This window comes from Schistocerca piceifrons, chromosome 5 (assembly GCF_021461385.2).
Source record: "Schistocerca piceifrons isolate TAMUIC-IGC-003096 chromosome 5, iqSchPice1.1, whole genome shotgun sequence".
Classification (NCBI taxonomy): Eukaryota; Metazoa; Arthropoda; class Insecta; order Orthoptera; family Acrididae; genus Schistocerca; species Schistocerca piceifrons.
The window spans coordinates 414,901,252-414,923,019 of NC_060142.1; the positions used below are offsets into that span (position 1 = coordinate 414,901,252).

The 21,768-nt window shown below is 38.8% G+C and overlaps 1 protein-coding gene across 1 annotated transcript in view; it reads left to right on the forward strand.

Annotated features, from left to right (window-relative positions):
- The first annotated feature begins 13,365 nt into the window (after positions 1 to 13,365).
- Positions 13,366 to 21,768, forward strand: part of LOC124797857 (ribosome biogenesis protein BOP1 homolog) — a 77,350-nt gene continuing 68,947 nt past the window's right edge. Inside the window, exons 1-3 of the mRNA XM_047260927.1 lie at positions 13,366 to 13,567; positions 14,672 to 15,193; positions 15,727 to 15,878. Of these exons, the coding sequence (XP_047116883.1) occupies positions 13,472 to 13,567; positions 14,672 to 15,193; positions 15,727 to 15,878 (770 nt within the window). The 5' untranslated portion in view covers positions 13,366 to 13,471. The remainder of the gene's footprint in view (positions 13,568 to 14,671; positions 15,194 to 15,726; positions 15,879 to 21,768) is intronic.

Here is a 21,768-nt window from a genome sequence, read left to right on the forward strand (position 1 = left end):
TTGTGGCAATCATTTCTGTTTACCACTGGTAAGCATGTACATTCAGAATCGTACATTTCAGTCTCCACTTTTGCATATTTTGCGCTACCAGCTTCGATTTATTTGTGGTTTTAGTTCATATTGTATGTTGTGTACATTACAACCATTGAGCTATCTTCATGATTCCCGATTTGGTGTCTTTTTGAAATAGTTGAAGGTGTCTTGTCAAACTCTTTTAAATTTATTACTGAGAAGTACATGTATTCGAAAGTGTGTATCATAATCTCCTCTTGAGCAAAGTTCATTTATTGATAGTTTCATAATTTATTTACCATAAATATGTTTTCTTTGGTTAATACTGTGTTGTGTTGACCACTACAGTTGCTTTTTTTAAAGGTCAATTCAATTTCTTTCTGCCAAGTAGTTAAAAGTTCTTTTTGGCACAACTGATTGAATTTACTGCTGATATGTACACATATTCGTAATTGTGTATTGCAATCGCCTCTTGAGTTACAGCTAAAGTGTATCTTCCGATAATGTATTTGATTTCTTTAAGATAAAAGATTTTTTAGTTCATTCTACATACAGGGTGATTCAAAAAGAATACCACAACTTTAAAAATGTGTATTTAATGAAAGAAACATAATATAACCTTCTGTTATACATCATTACAAAGAGTATTTAAAAAGGTTTTTTTTTCACTCAAAAACAAGTTCAGAGATGTTCAATATGGCCCCCTCCAGACACTCGAGCAATATCAACCCGATACTCCAACTCGTTCCACACTCTCTGTAGCATATCAGGCGTAACAGTTTGGATAGCTGCTGTTACTTCTCGTTTCAAATCATCAATGGTGGCTGGGAGAGGTGGCCGAAACACCATATCCTTAACATACCCCCATAAGAAAAAATCACAGGGGGTAAGATCAGGGCTTCTTGGAGGCCAGTGATGAAGTGCTCTATCACGGGCTGCCTGGCGGCCGATCCATCGCCTCGGGTAGTTGACGTTCAGGTTTCATAACTAACCTTTTTCGTAGGACTCTCCATACAGTTGATTGTGGAATTTGCAGCTCTCTGCTAGCTCTGCGAGTCGATTTTCCTGGGCTGCGAACAAATGCTTGCTGGATGCGTGCTACATTTTCACCACTCGTTCTGGGCCGTCCAGAACTTTTCCCTTTGCACAAACACCCATTCTCTGTAAACTGTTTATACCAACGTTTAATACACCACCTATCAGGAGGTTTAACACCATACTTCGTTCGAAATGCACGCTGAACAACTGTCGTCGATTCACTTCTGCCATACCCAATAACACAAAAAGCTTTCTGTTGAGCAGTCGCCATCTTAGCATCAACTGACGCTGACGCCTAGTCAACAGCGCCTCAAGTGAACAAATGTACAACTAAATGAAACTTTATAGCTCCCTTAATTCGCCGACAGATAGTGCTTAGCTCTGCCTTTTGTCGTTGCAGAGTTTTAAATTCCTAAAGTTGTGGTATTCTTTTTGAATCACCCCGTATATTACTCTGTACTATAGCTGTAGAGTTTTATGTAAGGCACTCAATTCATTTTTTGCGACAAATAAATTGCTTCTTGTCACTAATTTTTCAATTTACTCCAGAAAAATACATAAATTCATGGCCGTGTATCACACGCTCTCTTGAGCTCTATAGCTAAGGAGTATTTTCTGCTACTAACTCTGATAAATGCATTTTTTTTAAAATTTGTACTATATTTGTTATGTACATTACAACTATACAGATCGTTTCTACAGTATTCAATTCAGTTTATTCCTGAAAAACAGTTAATGTGTTTCTTGTGAAACTCTTTTCGATTTACCACTGAAATGTGCATTTATTCAAAACTGTATAGTGCAATTTTTTCTTGAGCTACGGAAGACATTTTCTGATAATAGGTGTCATTTATTTACAAAAAAACTTTTTTCTGGTCCTATTGTCTATTGTGGATTATGATGCTGAATTCATTTGAGAGGCACCCACATGCCCTGCTCATACTGTGGCATCAAGCAGTCAGGCCTGCAAGATGAGTGGTCTGCCAAGCGAGTGGATTCATTCTTATTTATCGAGTAACATGAACTCTAGTACTCACACTTAAGTTACAAGTTATCCTCCTATATGATTAATACGCAACGGAAACACGCATCTGACTATCAGTAATTTACAGAACTCTGACTGTACACTACGCACTGGCAATGCCACATTTTCTTTTTGTCTTTTATTCAACGGCTTTTGTCAGCATGTGGCCACCGCACTGAATATGAATGGCGCACACATTATAAATTTGGGACACTATGACAACATACAATTCGAAGGAAAAGTCCACCAATCTTTTCCTTTTCACTATCTTATTTATTCCGATAAATTATGTAACCTAAACACACAAATTCTATAACACACAACAATAACAAATGAGAAATTCCGCCCAGTGGGCATGGCTTTACAATGGTGAATCTCTATATTATGGTCTCGTAATTATTTTAACGCTACAGTGCACTTTCTGGATAGGATGGTGGATCTTTTATTATACCTCACACTTCGACTCTCACAATCATCATCACTAAACTTTCCTCCAGACCGAGCGGTATCGAAGGAACAAGCATAACCCACCAATCTTTTGAAACTACCTCGCTACTCTCCCATGCAAACCACATATACCCAAATTACATGACATACACCACACTACAACATGAAATACTACACAGAGAATGGTCACAACATTATCACTTTCAGCTTTCCCACTTCAATTAATATTTATCCCAGTTTCACACGACACTGCCCCACTTCGTAATTCTACGTTCCTACTATGAACTCTGGAGATATATGCACGTCTTCCTGTGCAATGCAAGCCAAGTGGCGTTGCTGGATAGACGGCTGACTCACCTTGCTTCTCTCTCAGAGTTCGAATCTAGCGTCACACGGAATCATATCACGCAAAGTAATATTAAGAACGTATTCATCACACACGCGAGTCCTCAACTGATACCATGGACGAGTACTTCTCTTTATCTTTTGTCTCATACACAGTTTGAGACTCACACAGTACTCACCACGTGGAAGTACTCGTCTCTAATTTCAAGTCCTGCACACGCCATTTCTTAAATATTTCAAATTATGGTACACATGCTATTTCTTAAGTATTTCAACTTATTGTACACACGCTAGTAATTCAGCTTAACTTAAGCACACGGAAGTATTTCAACTTATTGCTACACGTGGTTTCATTGTGACCGTTGGTCACTTCTGAAGATTACTACAATCCCATTAATATTACCTGCCTGACATTTAATTCTCCCCACAAAAGTTCCTGAAATAGAGAAATTATTATTTCAAACTACTCTTAAATATTCCACATGCATACCATGTCTCCACTCTTTCGTCATTACGGAGCACAACTAAAACAGGTCTTAACAGCACAAGATCCAGCGGCAGAGTGCTGAAACATGGCCGTTCTCTAGGTCATCTCCCATCTCTGTCGAGGTGGGGGAAGCACCTTGCTACCTTATTGGTCAGCTACATTTCAGGCGCTCAAAGCTCTGGTAAATTTCATCTATTTGGTCCCACCAAAGGTGGCTAAAGGATCGTTTCAAAGATGATCATATATTCACATTGACTAACTGCGGTTAGCAGATGACCATACATTCATTCATTTCACAGATCTCACCAAACTGGATGTAGGGATTTACTTTGTGGGAGTGCACATGTGATCAATTAAATAAATAAATTGTCATTCTTTCCCACACTAGTATCCGGCTTCGCTGTATTAATTGAAATTGAGTTATTTTACAAAAAAAAGTGTTGTTCTGACAAAAATAATGAAGTATGTTGTACCTATTTTCAATGTCGGGCGGTACTGTACCCTTTCACCACCGGCTACCCATGCAGAAAAAAATGGCACGGTACTATCCTTGCAATGCGAGGGTAGTTCCGAACATTTTTTTAAAAGAACTGTATTAGAACAAACATAGCAAGTCATCAAAATAACCAGGCCGATACCTTAGCCCCTGGTGACTTCAAATAGACGACATAATGCTGTTACTTTACCAAATAATTGACACAGTTGTTGCATTATTGTACTCTCCACAATCCGAAGTAACGTACACATACATATTTACAACAATCCAAATGACAAATAAAACATCACATCATATAAATAAAAGATAGTGGTGAGATAAAAATTGGCTTAGTTACCGGGATCTCCGTTATTTTTAGGAGTAATCCAAACTTCAATAATTCTAAAACAAATAAAAAATACTAATTGTACTCATGAAATTTTAAATAGCTCACCGTCCAAATACAGAACAAGTAATCTGACATTCATAAATAGCATTGTAATAATCTTCACACGGCAATGTCTAAATACAAAACAAAATCAACAAAAGAAAAAAATTGCATACACTAGTTACACGTAGAAGTCAGGCTCCATATCAATACACACAATTAATAGTTAGCAATAAGTGCTTGAATCCACCAGTTGCTCTCGTATCTTACTCTACTGCTCATTTCTCTATTGTTACACATTTAGACGACAAGAACTTGCTTTTCGACTAGCCTTCATTACACTTTAATGTGATATATCACCACTGTGATAATGAAAATAAGTGGCTTCAGTCGACACACCAACAAGATCATTACTGTCCACAACATTAAAAAGCATCAGTTAATTCCGATATTTGTTGTGCAATGCAAACTCTTGTCCCCTGTGACAATCTTACTGACCAATGCAACAAGGGCCGCTACATTAGTATTATGCCACTGGCTAATAATTGAAGCATCATTGTACCAAATATTCTAATAAACATGCTACGTGAACTTGATATCCCAGAACAAACAAAAAAACACTAACTATTCTAAACACAAATGTTAATAAAATACAATTACACTTGCTGTCCCTTCAGGAGTGAAACACATAATAAAAAAAATTTACACAATTACAAGTACAAATACATTATTCCCTATCTTGCGAGTCACACAGAATCATTTCATTCTGTGATTTTCTTGGGGTCAAAAAAGTTGCTGACAGGTTCCCTAGAAACACTGTCTCGGTGTCAAGGCTCTCCCATGGTTACCCAGACGAGAGTCTTTAAGTCACTCAAATCGGCATTTTGAACACGCACTGAACAGTAAACTGTATCTCACATTAAACACAAATGTCGTAGTCACTCTCAGCGTACCATCCACACGAATCTGGTCGTCCAGAAATGGCCCTACAACTACTATTACCCACGGTTCTGTCCTTTCAGTTCGTGGTGTAATTAAAAGTCGTAAGTTCCAACAAACAGCACTTATTCCCGCACCAATTAAAGAAATGTCTCCTACTACAGACGCAAATGTCAATGTCCCACTTTAGTTTCTTGCGTTCACACAATAATTAGTCACCAAACGACAACTGTCCTCTTTAAGTATACCAAGCGTCCCACAAGCAATTCACAAAGTACACTTAACCAGTCACTGCCAAAGGTTTATGGATCCCACCGTTCAGTGGTCAAGACAAAACAAAACAACAAAATCTTTTCCACCACTCACAACATGGGAACACCAGTCTTTCACTTTCCACCTTATGGAGACATACGAGCAGTCATCTTGCTTCACGGCTCCACAGTCCAGTACTAGTTAATAGTTGCTGGTAACAAATGCCCGCCGGACTCTGCCGCGCGTCGTTCATTCTGCCGTCGCTCCGCCGTTGAGCAGAAGAAACCACTCGCTGTTGCCTCCGCGGGATACTTCCCCCGTCGTAAGGGTGGTGGACCTTATGAATGGCCAGTGGTACGTGCGTGTCGCCCCAGGCCGTTGACCTGCTGTAGCGGGTGCGTGGATTGTATCCCGACCGGCAGTGGAGTGGGGAGTGTCGCGGCTCTGTCGCCCGTCGCCATGGCGACGTCAGCTCGGCCCGCTAGCGGTATGGGCGTTACGACACCCAGTCAGTCAGACCCTTCCGTGCATCTCGCAACATTACAGACAAAAGGATATATTTAAATACTCATTGATTACATGTATGATCTATTAGATACATTGGTAATAGAAGAATCTTTGTTCTAAAAAAAACATAAAATCATACCCCCTAGTTTTCTACACATACAACATCAACATTTATCCCTTTTCTATATACAGCCCACACTTGTGCTATTGATTGTACCTGTCGTCCTTCATACAAAACATGAAAGTGTAAAAAAAAAAACAAAAGGAATAATAAACAATCTATCCAACTCATAATTACAATATAAAATAGTAGACTACTCTAACATCCTATCACAGTGAAAATATTAGAAACTGTTTATTCTAAAACTACAATATACAGTGAACCTTTGTGCTTGTGACAGCCTGAAATTAATACCCCTTGAAAGTGTTCTAACAAAAAAATAAGAAATAATCTACACAGCTCACAATTACCTACCACATGTTATTAAATAGTAAACTACTTTAACATCCTAACACAATAAACATTTTAGAAACTGGTGACTCTAAATCTACAACATACAATGCACCTTTGTGCTTGTGACAGACTGAAATTAGTATCTCTTTATACATTTTACATTTTATTATATATAACAACATTTCTACGACACGTATGTGCCATCCACATGTCAGATGCTGACCTGACATCGAGGTTCATCCCAATCAAACAATACACAATAATGTTTTAGTTACCATCGGTAGCATCCCCTTTATAGGAGTGTGCGCATTGATCACACTACTCTACGACTCTCACTCATCAGACATCACATTTTCCTTCTCATTCAATCCATTAATACACTAACAGAATAGGTCTAGAAGTCAGCTAACCTTAACACCACCACACTCACGACAACATACCATACCTTTGCTCCCTTATACTCAACCACATAACACATGAAGCTGTTTCAGAGATAGCTTTCCAGTGTCCGAATTCGTCCTTTCACTCTGGCACCTCTCTCCATCGGCTTACCTCTGCATTCACTTCACCGATTATTCATCCTGCTAAATATCACTTAGAATTGCGACATATCATCTAAGAACAAAAAATACACAAATTATTCCTCCTGCAAAATAACTGTACACATTCTTGGTATCGTTTTGATTAGTTATACTGGTACCAGGCTTCAACAACAACAACAACAAAAATTATTTTTTTAACATAGCAACTGTTATGGTAAGAATTAGATTTACACTTATATTACATCTTACGTCAGTATTCCACAACGTTCACCATCTGGATCTCATACTCCCTTTATGTCCTTTCACGTTGTGCAGTTGTCCTCATCTCTTCATTCGTATTTCGGCTCTCCGTCCGCCCATTACTCCATCATTTCCTGGTCTTCCTTCGCCATTCGCATCTATCTCGATTGCAGCATACACCGGCCTCTCTGTAACATACATCTAAGACATCTCCACATTATTCCATTCTACTCACCTTTATTTACCACTGTTTCATCACGTCGAATCTCTCTTTATTATTCACACTGCTCCACGTCGTTTCTCTCCTTATATATATCACCTTTATCCACTACTATTTATCACGTCGCTTCTCTATCTACCATCTTTATCCACTCATTAATCATCACGTCGTTTCTGCTTGATCCTTATTCATATGACAAAAAATACGTACATACACCACTCTGTCGACTCCTGTTCATGACTCATTCGACCAGTCTATTCCGTCATACTTCCTGACATCCCGCCTGCAAATTGTTATGTTCGATTTGACCCTGCACAACGCTACACACCACAAATAAATACACTGACTATCTACCATAACTTGGCTACTTTCGATCTATCCTTAACTTTTCCATAATTTGATGTTAGAAATGTGATGAAGCCCACGAGATTGTTTTCCCTTGATCGTCTCAATCAGTACAGAATTTTCATGGACAATCCGCCTCACTCTGAATGGTCCACTATACACACTAAAGAATTTGCTAGTTAGGAATCTAAGTTTACATGAAAATTAAATGTGTGCATAGAATATACAAGCTGGGAGAGATGGGACAGCCCAAGTGTTAGAAACTTAGGTGCTAGTGACCTCTTTCCCTAACATCCGATTCCGAACAACCATACACAGCACTTCATTATAACTGTCACCACGACAATGACATACTATAGATCAGATGGTAGCTAATCTAAAAACTTCGATCACAATGTTGACTTTTTACATTACGTGTTAAGTACCTGCAATAGTCAAATCGCACTAATTATACTGGACTCATTGGCATTATTACATAACGTTTTAGCAACTGGTTTCTTTGAGGAAACAGTCCTTTTACTTTACTGTTCGAAATAAAAATTTGCAAATTTTGCTCTGAGAGCCCAGCCTAACAGATGCCATTACTGGTGTTTTATTCTCTGATCAGAAGTATGGTATTTGCATTCCTACATATCAGTAGAGTATATCTGCTACATAGACAATTTTCAGTGCCAGCTGCATGTGTTTTAAGGGAAGATGCTAAGGGCTGATATGTTGGATTAGTTTCTCCTATCCTTCAATCCATTATGACAAGAATGAAATGCCTGGATTCCATGCTCTCCTGTCATTCTGATAGTGTCTATCCTCGACACTATCTGACCTATGAGTCGTGTCTCCGTTCACGAAATTGCTCTCATTACCCAATCCTTGTAACAAGTGCTGAAATGACGCAGAATCGTCTACGCCTCTGCTTGCTATCGCTATATCTCTGAGCAATTTCACTGGCCACTTCGTTATACAGATCCTAATGAGCTCCCCAGTTTCGTATGGCACACCCAAATATCTATTTCGTCTCAGCATTTCCTGATAGCACGACACTGGATCTCTTATAACACCTTCGTTACAATTTGGCATCATCAATATGCTTTGCTTAACCCGGTCCTGCTTACTTTTCGACCAGAATTCATTTAAAAACTTGTCACAAAATATCTTGTAGCTACTACAGTCTTTAATAACTTCCTGCATTTTCGCTCTAGCCTCGTCCCTCAAATGGTTACACACAAACTTCATTTTTAGGAGGTAATGAATCTTGAAATTGAGACAGCCTTGGACTATACCCATTTGGGTTTGCCACCTGTTTTATCCGACACAACCGTTCTTCTGACTCTCTGAATTCGTCTTCTTCCTTCTGCCTATTTTCGCTTTTTGAGTTTATCTCACTCTTCCTCTGCAATCTACCTGGTGGTGTGTCACCTTCGCTACTGCACGCTAATTGCAACTGTGCTAGTTCTTCACTATGTTTCCTACTTATTTCTAATTGCGCCTCTTTAAGCTGTAATAGCGATTGTATCTCCCCCTGGATGGCACAAACCTCTCGCTGCGTACTGTCAGAGCCTGTCTCGCCTCTTATACTGAGCTTTTCTACATCTGCACTAATCGTATTCATTCTGACCACTACCTCTTTGATTCGCTCATCCGGCGACACGTCCCTACGTTCAGTAGTATCACTCTCTATTGCAAATACTTGTACCTCCATATTATTACCTTTTTCTTTCACGGCGTCACATACTTGCTTCAACGCACCCAGATCCTTCTCCTCCTCATGTAACCGATTATTAACTGCGGGCAGACGCTCATCGATAACTGTGTGTAGCTTCCTCATTGCCTCTTTATTTCCCTTATCCATTGCCTCCAATCTTTCCTTATTTGCTTCCAATCTTTCCTTAGTCTCCCTATCTCTCTCCTTATTATCTCTATCCATCGCTTCCAATCTTTCCTTATTTGATTTCAATCTTTCCTTAGTCTCCCTATCCATTGCTTCCAATCTTTCCTTATTATCTCTATCCATCCTCTATAAAAACTGCAGTAGCACACTGTCATTTGCTGCTTTAGGTGCGTTCACCTCGTTCGCCTGAGAAACCGTAGCTTCGCTAAGGGTAGCTGCACTTTCACTGCATACCTGACCTAGTCCCGGCTCGCCCGCGTCGTCGGGAAAAGCCCCCGATTGTGAACAAAGCCCGCCGCATAAAGGATCACCTAGCCGCGGTCCGCTGAACGATTCAGCCCCTTCCGAGTGTTTGCCGTCCCCACTCATTAGCCCATGGTCGACACCTACTTCCTACTGCACTGCTACGTTCACCCCAGAATCGCTATTCTCCATGGTGACTACACTTTTCGACTGCGACCTAGTTACTACGGACATTACGCAAAAAAATTATACAACGGTCTTCCAGCCTTGGGCACACATAGCAATTAATTACATAAAAGAAATAAAAGATCCTCACCAATCCAGAAAGAAATTGCAAACAGAAAAAATTTTACTTATTGCCGCTATCACAATATATTCCATGAAAAAAATAATTTAAAAAAATCTTAACAGCAAACCCTAACAGCAAAATATTCTGGCAAAATGTATCCTGGCCAAATTATCCTGGCAAAAAAATATCCTGGCAGGGTCGAAATTATGAGAGGCACCCACATGCCTTGCTCATACTGTAGCTCTCTGAACTGCATGTGAAACATCTTAGCGAGTGTTAGTGGTCCATATTTACGTGGTTTTACTACCAAAGGCATTTGAACTATTAAAAGCCAAATATAAATTGGAAAGGTAATCTACAAATATTGAAGAGAAAGTTACTGAGAGAAATATAACTATTGCACAAAAATTTGCTCTTGACTGGCAGTGAAACATAACCTCAAAGAAACCTAGTTTTTGTGGTGTGTGATGGCAGGACATAACACTGCGTGCCTTTTAGTAATTGTGGATTCAATTTGACGTAACAAATAAAAATACTTATGGTTCGACTTCCCAAAACATTAAATGATGATTCCTCTTCCTCAAGGTCTTTGTATAGCGTGTGAAATTCGCCTTCTGTAGCGCTTAATGAATTTTTCTGACCCATTCTCTTTTTTCTGTTGTTTTGCACTTCTGCCCTCCTTCTGTAACATACAAGGCATCCCTGCAACTGTTAAGCATTTGAGTCCAATAAATGTCAGTTTCGTACAGATGTGAACTCCAGCCACCATGTACATGAGCTACCACAGTTGAAAATCAGCTTATAAAGATCTCAAAAAAAAAAAAAAAAAAAAGATGCCGAGAGCCATGTGAGATCACGTGACTTGACTTGACATGCTGTGACGTGATGGTTCCATGACGTGACAGTGCAGTGACAGCCAATGTGAATGGGCCTTTATCATTTCAGTTCTCGACTTTCAAAAAGTTTTGTCAGATTTTAGAGATGGGAATCTGACTTTGCCACCACTGTTCATCATTTCTTTTTCTTCCTAATTTGCTTTACTAATAATTTTCTTTAACAATAATCAGTCTATTTCATCTACTTATTTAGTTTGGTTAAGTATTTTCTTCATCTCAGAAATATGGTGTAAGTGGGATCAAATATGTGGCTATTGCTATTTTATTGTTTATCTAAAATATTATCTAAGGAGATTGGCAAAAATGAGAAATTGTAATTGATTCTTGCTTCTAAGCATTTATTTGTTTTGCATGTGACCTATGTGTTTGCCCATCTGGTGAAATCAAAACACACTAGACTTTACACATAATCTAACATACCATCCACGACACTCACTGTCGTAAAAGTTGTTCTCAGTTAACAGCTGGAGTGTCACTTGCGCTCCAAGTGGCGAGAAAGGAGAACGTCAGATACATCGCGAGTATGTTTGTTTTTCATCCCCTTCCTAACTGAGTTTCGAAATATTTCAATTATTTTTTTGCCTCCAAGAGTTTGTGCAATATCAGAATACAGAGATGTTTTTAAAAATGATTATAAAATAAGTGCAAGTTGGGATGAATCTAGTGGCAAGCTACAATACATTCGTGAAGAAACATTTGAGTCGGTGGATAGAACTGCAGCTTACCATGTTGATATCAAAGGAATATAAACACACAGATTCACACATAAGAAGCGCAGACATATAACGCTACATGCAAAAGGGATCGATGCCCCATTTGTCGTTCTGTAGGCCTGCTGCGTTTTAGTTATCTTAAACTGTTGCCATTAGTATGATCTTCATCTATACATTATTCGAAATGGGACAAGCAGCTGTCAAATAGTGGGAGAAATATGCAGTACGTGTAAACCCCAAGTCCTCAAAGCCAATGACATTCTCAGAAATGCTGTCATATGATAAATTTGCCATTAGAGATATTTCATCCACTGATAGATTTACTAGTTTATCGGTACTGGAGAAATGCTATAGCTTCTGCTTTAAAAGATGAAATATATTGTCACATATCCCACATTTTATTTGTATGCCTTCCACCCACCTCTGTAATGTAAACACGATGGAAACATAAAACATTCTCACAAAACCAGTAAGCCTGAGTGCTGTAATATAATAAATTTAGAGCAAACAGCTTATTTTCGTCTTTCCGTATTGCAGGACGATTCTCCTTCAGTGGCATGCTATCTGACTTAACTACAACTCAAGGGCATCTGATTTTAAATATCGGGATTCTATCTACAGTCCTCAAGAGTTGTCTCTCCTTCTTCACTTGATCCTTTCTGATACAGTTTCTGTTGCTGTCTGTACTTAAAATGATAGGCACTTTCTTTGTCCTGTAATAGTTTTGCATGCAGTCTAGCGATCTGCACATCCTGACACTTCACACGCTTTTGCTAGGCTATAATAAACACACTTAATCTAACTACTTCATCGCCAAAGCAGGTCTGTGTTTACGATTCAGATGAATCTGGCATTGATCTATGTAGAGCTGCTTCTGTGCCGTAGGGCTGTTTTACAACTTTAGACTATTGTCTTGCCTTTGCGGCAGTTTCCTCTTCATAGTCAGTTGTTGTGTCTTATTTTCGATAACAAACAGTGTAGGTTACTGCATTCCACACGAGTTTATTAATGTCTGCGTTTATGAACTGATTTTGTTCGAAATCAAACAAAACTTAATATTACATACGAAGGTAAACAGCATCTTTTTTCATAAGATCTTCTCGTCTGCTATTCACTAGCCACTTCCCCGTACCTAAAACGAAACATTAATCATTAACACACATGGTAATTTGCAAGCGAATCGTGACGATCCAGTTCATTAACATGATTGTATACACCTCACAGGGTCCTTACGAAACCAAGAGAAAGACAGATGAGGTATTTTCGTCTTGTTGTTGCTGCAATTTATTGCGCTACAGACGCTCCAGTGTGAAAAAATCTTTGTACAAACCAAAATAAACAACTACTATTCGTTTTCGCGATCGCGCCGAACTCAACAGTTTTAATTACTGGCCGTTTGGCGCGCTGCTGACGCAGTAGGCAACAAAACTGATGCGAAGTGTTGTGACTGTTATGTTACACTGTGACATTACGTTTTACTTGACGTACATCTATGCCTCCATCCCACAGACATATATGTCTGTGGTCCGATCCATAGAGTATCTTTCAGTGATCTCTGAACTTAGTATGGAGATCACTGGTATTTCTCCATCCAAGCACACTCCAAGGATGTTCCACTTTGCATATATCGAAAAGTGTGGCATCCGGCGTAGTGTCTTCGAGTCTCTCTCTTTGCACAAAGTTTTGTTTGTTGTTCTAATGACCCATGTGTTTCGGTGCGTGTTTCCGTGATGGGTGAAAAGAAGAGTGCCAGTAAACGCAAACATGTTGTAGAACATGTGGAAGATGAAGGGGATGCAGTAGGAGGACAAGAAGAAGCCGAAGAGGTTTGTCACATAAGCTTTCCAGAAAAAACGAAGTCATCTGTTGGTAGTGCGAATGTTATGTGTCATTTTATTGCCTCCCACTCAAAACTATTGGAGTGAAGTGAAACGGGAGGTAAAATGCAGTATTTTGCAATTACATGTTTTGTGTAAAAGTTTTGAAAATCGCCGATCCTTTGATCGCCAAGTCATTGTAGAACAAGCAAGTTCTTGAATATACATACCCTTCGTGAAGTACTGTAATTAAAATAGTCTTCTGTTGTCGATGTCATTGTCCCTCGGTTACAAGCTTACAAGATTAGTACAGGAACATGTCGTCGCCCTGTTTATCTATGTAATTAGTTTGTCATATGTACAGCTTGTGATATCAGGAGAGTCCCAAATTGTTGAATGTTCTGTGGTAAAGTTTTTCAGAAGTCCAGTAATAAACATAATTTAGTATATTCTTGTGCTGTTATTAATTATAAACACATTTTTCTGGCCACTAGGCTCTACATCGTACACATTAGGCTATGTGCAAGTTTTCTAGTTCCTACGTAATATAGAAACAAGCGTTCATATCATACATGTGTGACTGTAAACTGTGAAAAAGAATCCACAACCATAATACTGAGTTTCGTTTGCAAATAGATTGGAGGTCTAATACTAATGGGTTTCACATGTAGGCCTACCTGCCCACACTGAGCAGCTGCTGCCCCCACTGCCAACACCACCTTTCCATACAGCACTTACACACACAACTTAACAATATTTCCTTGAGGAAGGTCTCACAGTCAGCATGATTAAAAACATACTACAAGCAGTATTTAAAAATCTGCAAAACATTGGTATTTATAAGCACAATAGAGATTATGGGACTGCCTACTCTACATTATCTGCTGTGATGTATTTTATCATGTTTGTGTAACATGCGTATCTGTTTGCTGGCTTTGAAACTTTCTGCATGAGGCTCAGGAAGCTTTTGACACAGACCATTTTTCTAAATACGGATTTTTTCATACTTTTTATGCAGTGTGACAATTTGCGCATAATTTGATTTAGCTTATTGATTTGACCAAAATCTTATAGATCTTTGTTCAAAAATTAATGTTCAACTATTGTTTGCAGAAAAACTTTCTGACGACCATAACAAATGAAGGCGATTCTTCAGATGAGGATTATGATTCGGATTTAGAAGTGGGTACTGATCAAGAGGATGAGTTCTCAGATGAGGATAGTGAGGAACTATCATTTGAAGAAGAAGAGAGTGATGAGGAAGACAGTATCAGATCTGGTGGTAATAGTTCAGATGATGATGATGATGACAGTGACGATGATGACTATGGTAGTGGTGATGGAGAGAGCAGTGATAACGGCAATGCAGGAGAGAACAGTGAAGTCGTTAGTAGTAGTGGTGATGCTCAGGGGCCTTCAAAATCCAGTAGTGGTTCTTCTGTTTTTGAAGAGAAGCGAACAATCAGAAGCAGTAAAACTGCCACATCTAGTAAGTCAGGTAATTTAAAAAAGACTAAGAATGCCAAAAAGGAATTCATTAAGTCAAAGAATGCAATAGAACAACTCACCGTGAAAGAGAGTGGTGAGAACCAGAAAAATGAAGATGAATATGAAACTGATTCATCTGATGAAGAGGTAAGTGTTACATTTTCATAAATTTTAGGATTATTTTATCAGCTGTCAACATTTTTATGAATGTTTCCAATATATTGTTGAAATGGAAGCAAATAGTAGTGGTAACAGAGAATTAAAATTTTAAGTTGGTTTTTAAGACCTTACAATAATCAGTTAAAAATGATGCACAAGACAATGTGGTGCATGTTAGGCTAAGTTTATGTGCTGCTGGTTTCTTAAACTGGTATGTCATATAACAAAAGTAACTTAAAGTGTTTGAGTTGGTACAATGATAAAACACTGGACTTGTGATCAGGAAAAATATCCTGTACATTACATTTTGTTTGTGTCATACTCATGAGGATGTTAATGCTACAGAGGAAGGTGAGTGTAAGGAATAATATTGTTTGGGAACAGTCTCTTTGAATATGATGCATCTGATTTTCTAATTGATGTAATTTGTTTTGCTTTTACATGACTTATGATTATTCATCCAGTGGTGCTTAAAAGCATGTAAAGTTTATCTGATTGTGCTCATTTGTTTACTTCTGAAGGACATAAGAAATACCGTGGGTAACATCCCAATGAACTGGTATGACGATTATCCTCATATTGGTTATGACTGGGAAGGGAAGAAAATTTTGAAACCACCGAAGGGTGATGAACTGGATACTTTTCTGAAAAAGATGGAAGATCCAAATTTCTGGTGAGTTCTTCATAATTGGTCTTTACTTACACTAATTCAATGCTATTGTGGAAGCAGGAGTAGTTGTACCCATGCGACAAGCATGTGTTACCACTGTAGATCATTTAGTAACACACAGTTTCATTTATTTCTCTAAAGCAGTTGTTACAGAACACTTGCTCAGCAAAGAAAACAGTAGATTAGATTAGATTAATACTTGTTCCATAGATCATGAATACGACACTTCGTAATGATGTGGAACGTGTCAGGTTAATAAAAGATGTCTGTACAAGATATTACATTACACAAAATATTGCATGACACTAATGTTTAAGTTGTTTTTTTTCCCTCTCTTAATTTATATCTAAAAATTCAGCCAATGAGTAGAAGGAGTTGTCATCTAGAAATTCTTTTAATTTATTTTTAAATGTTGGTTCGTTATCTGCCAGGCTTTTGATGCTGTTTGGTAGGTGACCAAAGTCTTTTGTGGCAGCATAATTTACCCCTTTCTGTGCCAAAGTCAGATTTAACCCTGCATGGTGAAGATCATCCTTTCTCCTGGTGTTATAGCTATGCACACTACTATTACTTTTAAACTGGGTTGGATTATTAACAAGAAATTTCGTAAGTGAATATATATATATACTGTGAGGATCCCTAGATCCTTAAATAGATCTGCAGGATGACCGTGGGTGGGCACCAGCACCCGTACCTGATAGCCCCCCAGTTTGAGGAATCAGCTGTTGTTTTAGCATTACATGAACCACTTATTTCAACTTTCTGCATTCTTCCAGTTAAGTATGAATTAAACCATTTGTGCACTGCCCCCCTCAAACCATAATGATTTAGCCTATCTAAGAGAATTCCATGATTTACACAATCAAAGGCCTTTGAGAGATCACAAAAAAATACCAATGGGTGATGTCCGGTTATTCAGAGCATTTAATATTTGATCAGTGAAAGCGTATATAGCATTTTCTGTTGAAAAGCCTTTCTGAAAACCAAACTGACATTTTGTTAGTACTTTATTTTTACAAATATGGGAGGCTACTCTTGAATACATTACTTTCTCAAAAATTTTTGATAGAGCTATCAGAAGAGAGATTGGGCGGTAGTTGTTGACATCCGACGTATCCCCCTTTTTATGCAATGGTTTTACAATGGCATATTTCAGTCTATCGGGGAAAACACCCTGCTCCAAAGAGCTATTACATAAGTGACTGAGAATCCTACTTATCTGTGGGGAACAAGCTTTAAGTACCTTGCTGGAAATGCCATCAATTCCGTAAGAGCTTTTACTTTTCAGTGAGTTTATTATTTTACTGATTTCAGAGGGAGAGGTTGGTGGAAATACAGTTGTTTCAAACTGCACAGGTATGGCCTCTTCTATTAGTAGCCTTGCCTCTTCTAGTGAAGATCTAGATCTTATTTTCCCCACAACATTTAAAAAATGATTATTGAAAATATTTTCAATTTCTGATTATTTGTTAGTACACTTGACATTCAGTTTTGTGGCACTAAAATCTTCCTGTGCTCTTGGTTGCACTGTTTTCCTTTCCCAAATTGCTTTAATTTTATTATCAGAGTTACTGATCTCAGACATGATACACATGCTTCTGGACTTTTTAATAACTTTTCTTAGTACCGCACAATAGTTTTTATAATATTGAACAATTTCGGGGTCAGTACTCCCTCTTGCTGTTAGATACAGTTCTCTTTTACGGTTGCAAGATATTCTTATTCCTTTAGTTAGCCAAGGTTTTTTATAAGTTTTCTTGGAATTATGTTTAACTATTTTCTTGGGAAAACAATTTTCAAATACCCTTAAAAATGTATCGTGAAATAAGTTATATTTCAAGTTTGCATTGGGTTCCTTATACACTTCATCCCATTCTAGCTGCTGTAGGCTTCCCCTAAAGTTTGCAATATTTATATTGTTAATTGAACGCACTGCTTTGAAATTATGATTTGATATACTGCATGGAGCTATGTCTTGTACTGTAACTAGCTGTGCACCATGATCTGAAAGACCATTCTCAACAGTATGAGCATTTATGTCCTTAATCTTATCTTGGTCTATAAAAAAGTTATCTATCAATGTCCTGCGGTTCTTTATTATACGAGTAGGAAAACCAATGACGGAGCTCAAATTGAAGGAACTGAGTAATACTACAAGGTCATTCTTCCTATTACACTCTTTCAGGGAATCAACATTGAAATCCCCACAAATGATGATTTGCTTCCCCCTGTGAGTATCTTGAACTTTTTTAACATCTTTAGTACTTGCCAGGCTGAGTTTCCCACTGGACAGTGATCTTACACTAAAAAAGAGTTTCCACCATGAGATGTAGTTCCTCCCCCCTTTATCCTGCTATCAGCCCAGCCAGTTTACCCTTCCCTTTCTTGTTGAGGTGTTGGCCATGTCTAGTATAATCCCCCCTACAGAGTGAATCAACAGGAACCACACCAATGTGTGATCCTGCACCAGATCCAAGTAGTCGTTGCAACTCCAAATTAACTCTCCTGACAGAAGAGCTCAAATGAGGTCGGTCGTGGCGCTTCAGAACCGACACAAACCCAACACTGGTATGACTCGATGTTGATGCAGTCTTTGCCAGGTCACACTCTATGCTGTACCCCAGATCTCTGCCAATACTGTTGCCTGGCCCACCCACAATAACCATGGTATCTTCCTTAGTAAAGCCTCTACATAGTGAACCTAAATCCTCTGTAACCTGCCCCAGTCCAGCACTAGGTTTGAAAAAACTTGTGACCTGGTATTCTGACCCTAATTCATCCTGCAGAAGTTGGCCCACACCCCTAGCATGCGAACTACCTAGCAACAAGACTTTCTTTCTCTTTGCAGACTTCCCTACATTCTTATTCAATTTGCTTCTGAAAGCTTGTCGAGCCCTGTCAACTACTTCTGTGAGAGGCTCATCAGTTTCTGACTGAGACAACAGGTCAAACCTATTTTTTACATTAATAACAAAGCTGTCAGAAGAATTTCTTGGCCTGTTCCTTATGCCTGTTGCCACTTCCCACCCCTGTTTACCCTTCTCCCCCCTTAACCTGCCCAGTTCTCGCCTAGCCTCATCTAACTCAGCCTGAAGGGCAGCAATTTTCCCCTCCTGTTCCACAATCTTTCTATCTCTACTGCATAGCCTACAGAACCACTGATGAGTCTCGCTCATTTTCCCAATTCCCACACCACTACAATCGCCCCAATGAAAAAAGTTATTACATCCATCACACCAGACCCCGGAGCTAATGATTCTACGGCACGTCAGGCACTTTACACTCATGGTACAAATCGATCTTAGTGACAAAGACAATTTAGTTACAGGAAAACAATGAAAATATGTGTACGAAAAATTAGGCCTATTCGCGACAATGTAAACAGTGGTTCAGAAGTTTATTACTGGAAATTACTTAAGAGATGATGATACTCTACAGATATAAAGAGGCAGCAAACATATTTAGCACACTAAACTATCAGTAAATGCACTTAAAATTGCGGTATGAAGTTTAATCTGAAAGATCAAAAGTTCGGCCTGGCCGCGATATGTAAACAAAACGAACTTTACGTGATTACTGTGAAAATATGCAAGTAGGACAAAAACCTTTAATGGTACGCTTGAAGAGTACTATAATTAACGTAATAAATTAGTTTAAAGCATTAAAAACAGTTTATTACTACTTAAATTACTTATCTTGTACGAGAGCTGTGACTCAGACGTCCGTATAGCAGGCGCAGGGCTACCAAGCTCGAATCAGAAGTAAGCCCATTGGAAAACCTGCATAACTAAATGGCTAAAAGAACATCATCTGTTGCCGGTTCCCTATCCAAAGGCTTCCAGGGACAGCAGAAATTTGATTTTCAGTGTTCTATACAATTACTAACTCAGTTTAAATTGCCGTCATAATCTATCCTTTAGTAGATATAACCTTTCATTAAAGGTTTAACACAATAAATCGGGTGTTGAAGTTAGGATCTGTGTATAAGTCTTGAGGCTGTGTAAATCATAGTATGCAAATTGCCCATTTTATCGTCATCCAGTTTGTAAAGTGATTAGACATTTGAAGCTAATGTACAAAAGGATAAGCCAATAAATAAGTCGCATTATGGAATAGAGGCAGTTATAATCAACGTAGCTTCCTGAAATTGATTTTGTGTTTCTACATATTCACCCTCAAATTTTGTGACCTATCCTATCTCTTTATAAGTCCCTGATAGCTGGCAGCAGAAAAGTCTTTTGGTTACTGTTGCAGGCAATGGTTAATCTCTTTGTCTTCAGCTTCATCATTTTCAAAATATCGCTCACCCAAATCAGATTTTAGGGCCCTGAACAGACAAGTCACTGGGGCCAAGACGGGCAGATGTTTATAACAGCCCTTTTGTTTTTATTGCTGTGTCAGGGTGGGCGTTGTCATGCACAAGATCACATCCATTGTCAGGCTACCACGTTCTTGGTGGCAAATGGCCTGTCACACTTCCTGCAGAGTAGTGCAGTAGTATGATGCAGCATTCATGGTATCTCCATGAGGCTGGAATTTCGTCAGTGTGACTCCTTGCAAGTCCCAAGGCAGTCAGGATAACCTTGTGGACTGATGGATTGGTGAACTTTTTTGTTCATTGGAGGTAGACGTTCTCATTCCATGGACAGTCACATTGGTTCTAGTTGAAAGCAGTAAACCCAAGACTCATCCCCAGTAACAGTACATACCATGAAGTCCTCTCTCTTCTCAGAGTACCAAATGAGGTGCTGCAAAATCTGATCTATTCTGTTCCTTCTTTGTTCCTCAGTCAACATCCTTTACACCACCCACGCACAGACTTTATGAAAAGTCAGCTGCTCATGCATGATTTTGTGAGTAGTTCCATGTGACACAGCATGCAGCATGTTCTGCATAATTGTCACTTGCTGGTGTTAAGAATGATGTGTTCCACATGCTGAATTATGGTTTCAGTTGCAACCTTGACAGGGACACTCCCTCTCTCTCTAATGCTTTGCCTTCCTTTGTTAAACTTGTGGATCCAGTTGAATACAGCTTTCCATGATAAACAGTTGTCACCATACATAGGATACATTTTGCAATGTGCTTCTTCTGTGGACAGCCCTTTGGCTCACAAAGCACGCATTTAATGATTTACCTTCATACATGGGAGTTCAGTTCTTTAGAGAATTGGGAGTGGGGGAGGGGTTACTGGTATGACACAACTTGTTAACTTTGAGCAGTGATGCTATTAGCTGGTACGATGATTGTGACATTACCATGCAATTCTGTGTGGTTGAACTTCATAGTTTCAGGCCTTCCGTGGGAATATAGCAATAATTCTTTGGGGTGATCTTGTTATTAATATATTAAGACATTTTAAAAATATCCTTGAAAATAACAGAACACAGTGGGAAAATAGGAGTTTTTATTGGAGATGTGAATATTGCTATAAATAGACAAAGTGTATAAGAAAAAGATTGTCGTGACATGTTCATTGTCTTTGTCAACTCACATCCATTCTAAGCTAGACATTGGGCTACACTACAAATCAGTGTCGATATTGTCCAGTGATGTCACCACCTGCATTTTTGAAGATGTGGTGACAAACTGATTTATAGTGTAGACAAGGGTCTGAATTAAATTGGAAAGTTATAATTTGAGTCTGAATTGAAATCAGCAAGTGTGTCTTTCGTTGTTATGATCTCCAGTCTGATGAATGGTTTGACGCAGCCATCCACACTAGTTACCCTGTGCAAGCTTCTTCATATCTGAATAACTCTTGCAACCTACATCCTCATAAATGTGTTTGCTGTAGTCAAGCCTTAATTTCCCTGCATTGCTTTTGCCCTCCACACTTCCCTCCATTACTGGATTGAGTATTTCTGGGTGCCACAGGATGTTTGCTGTAGGT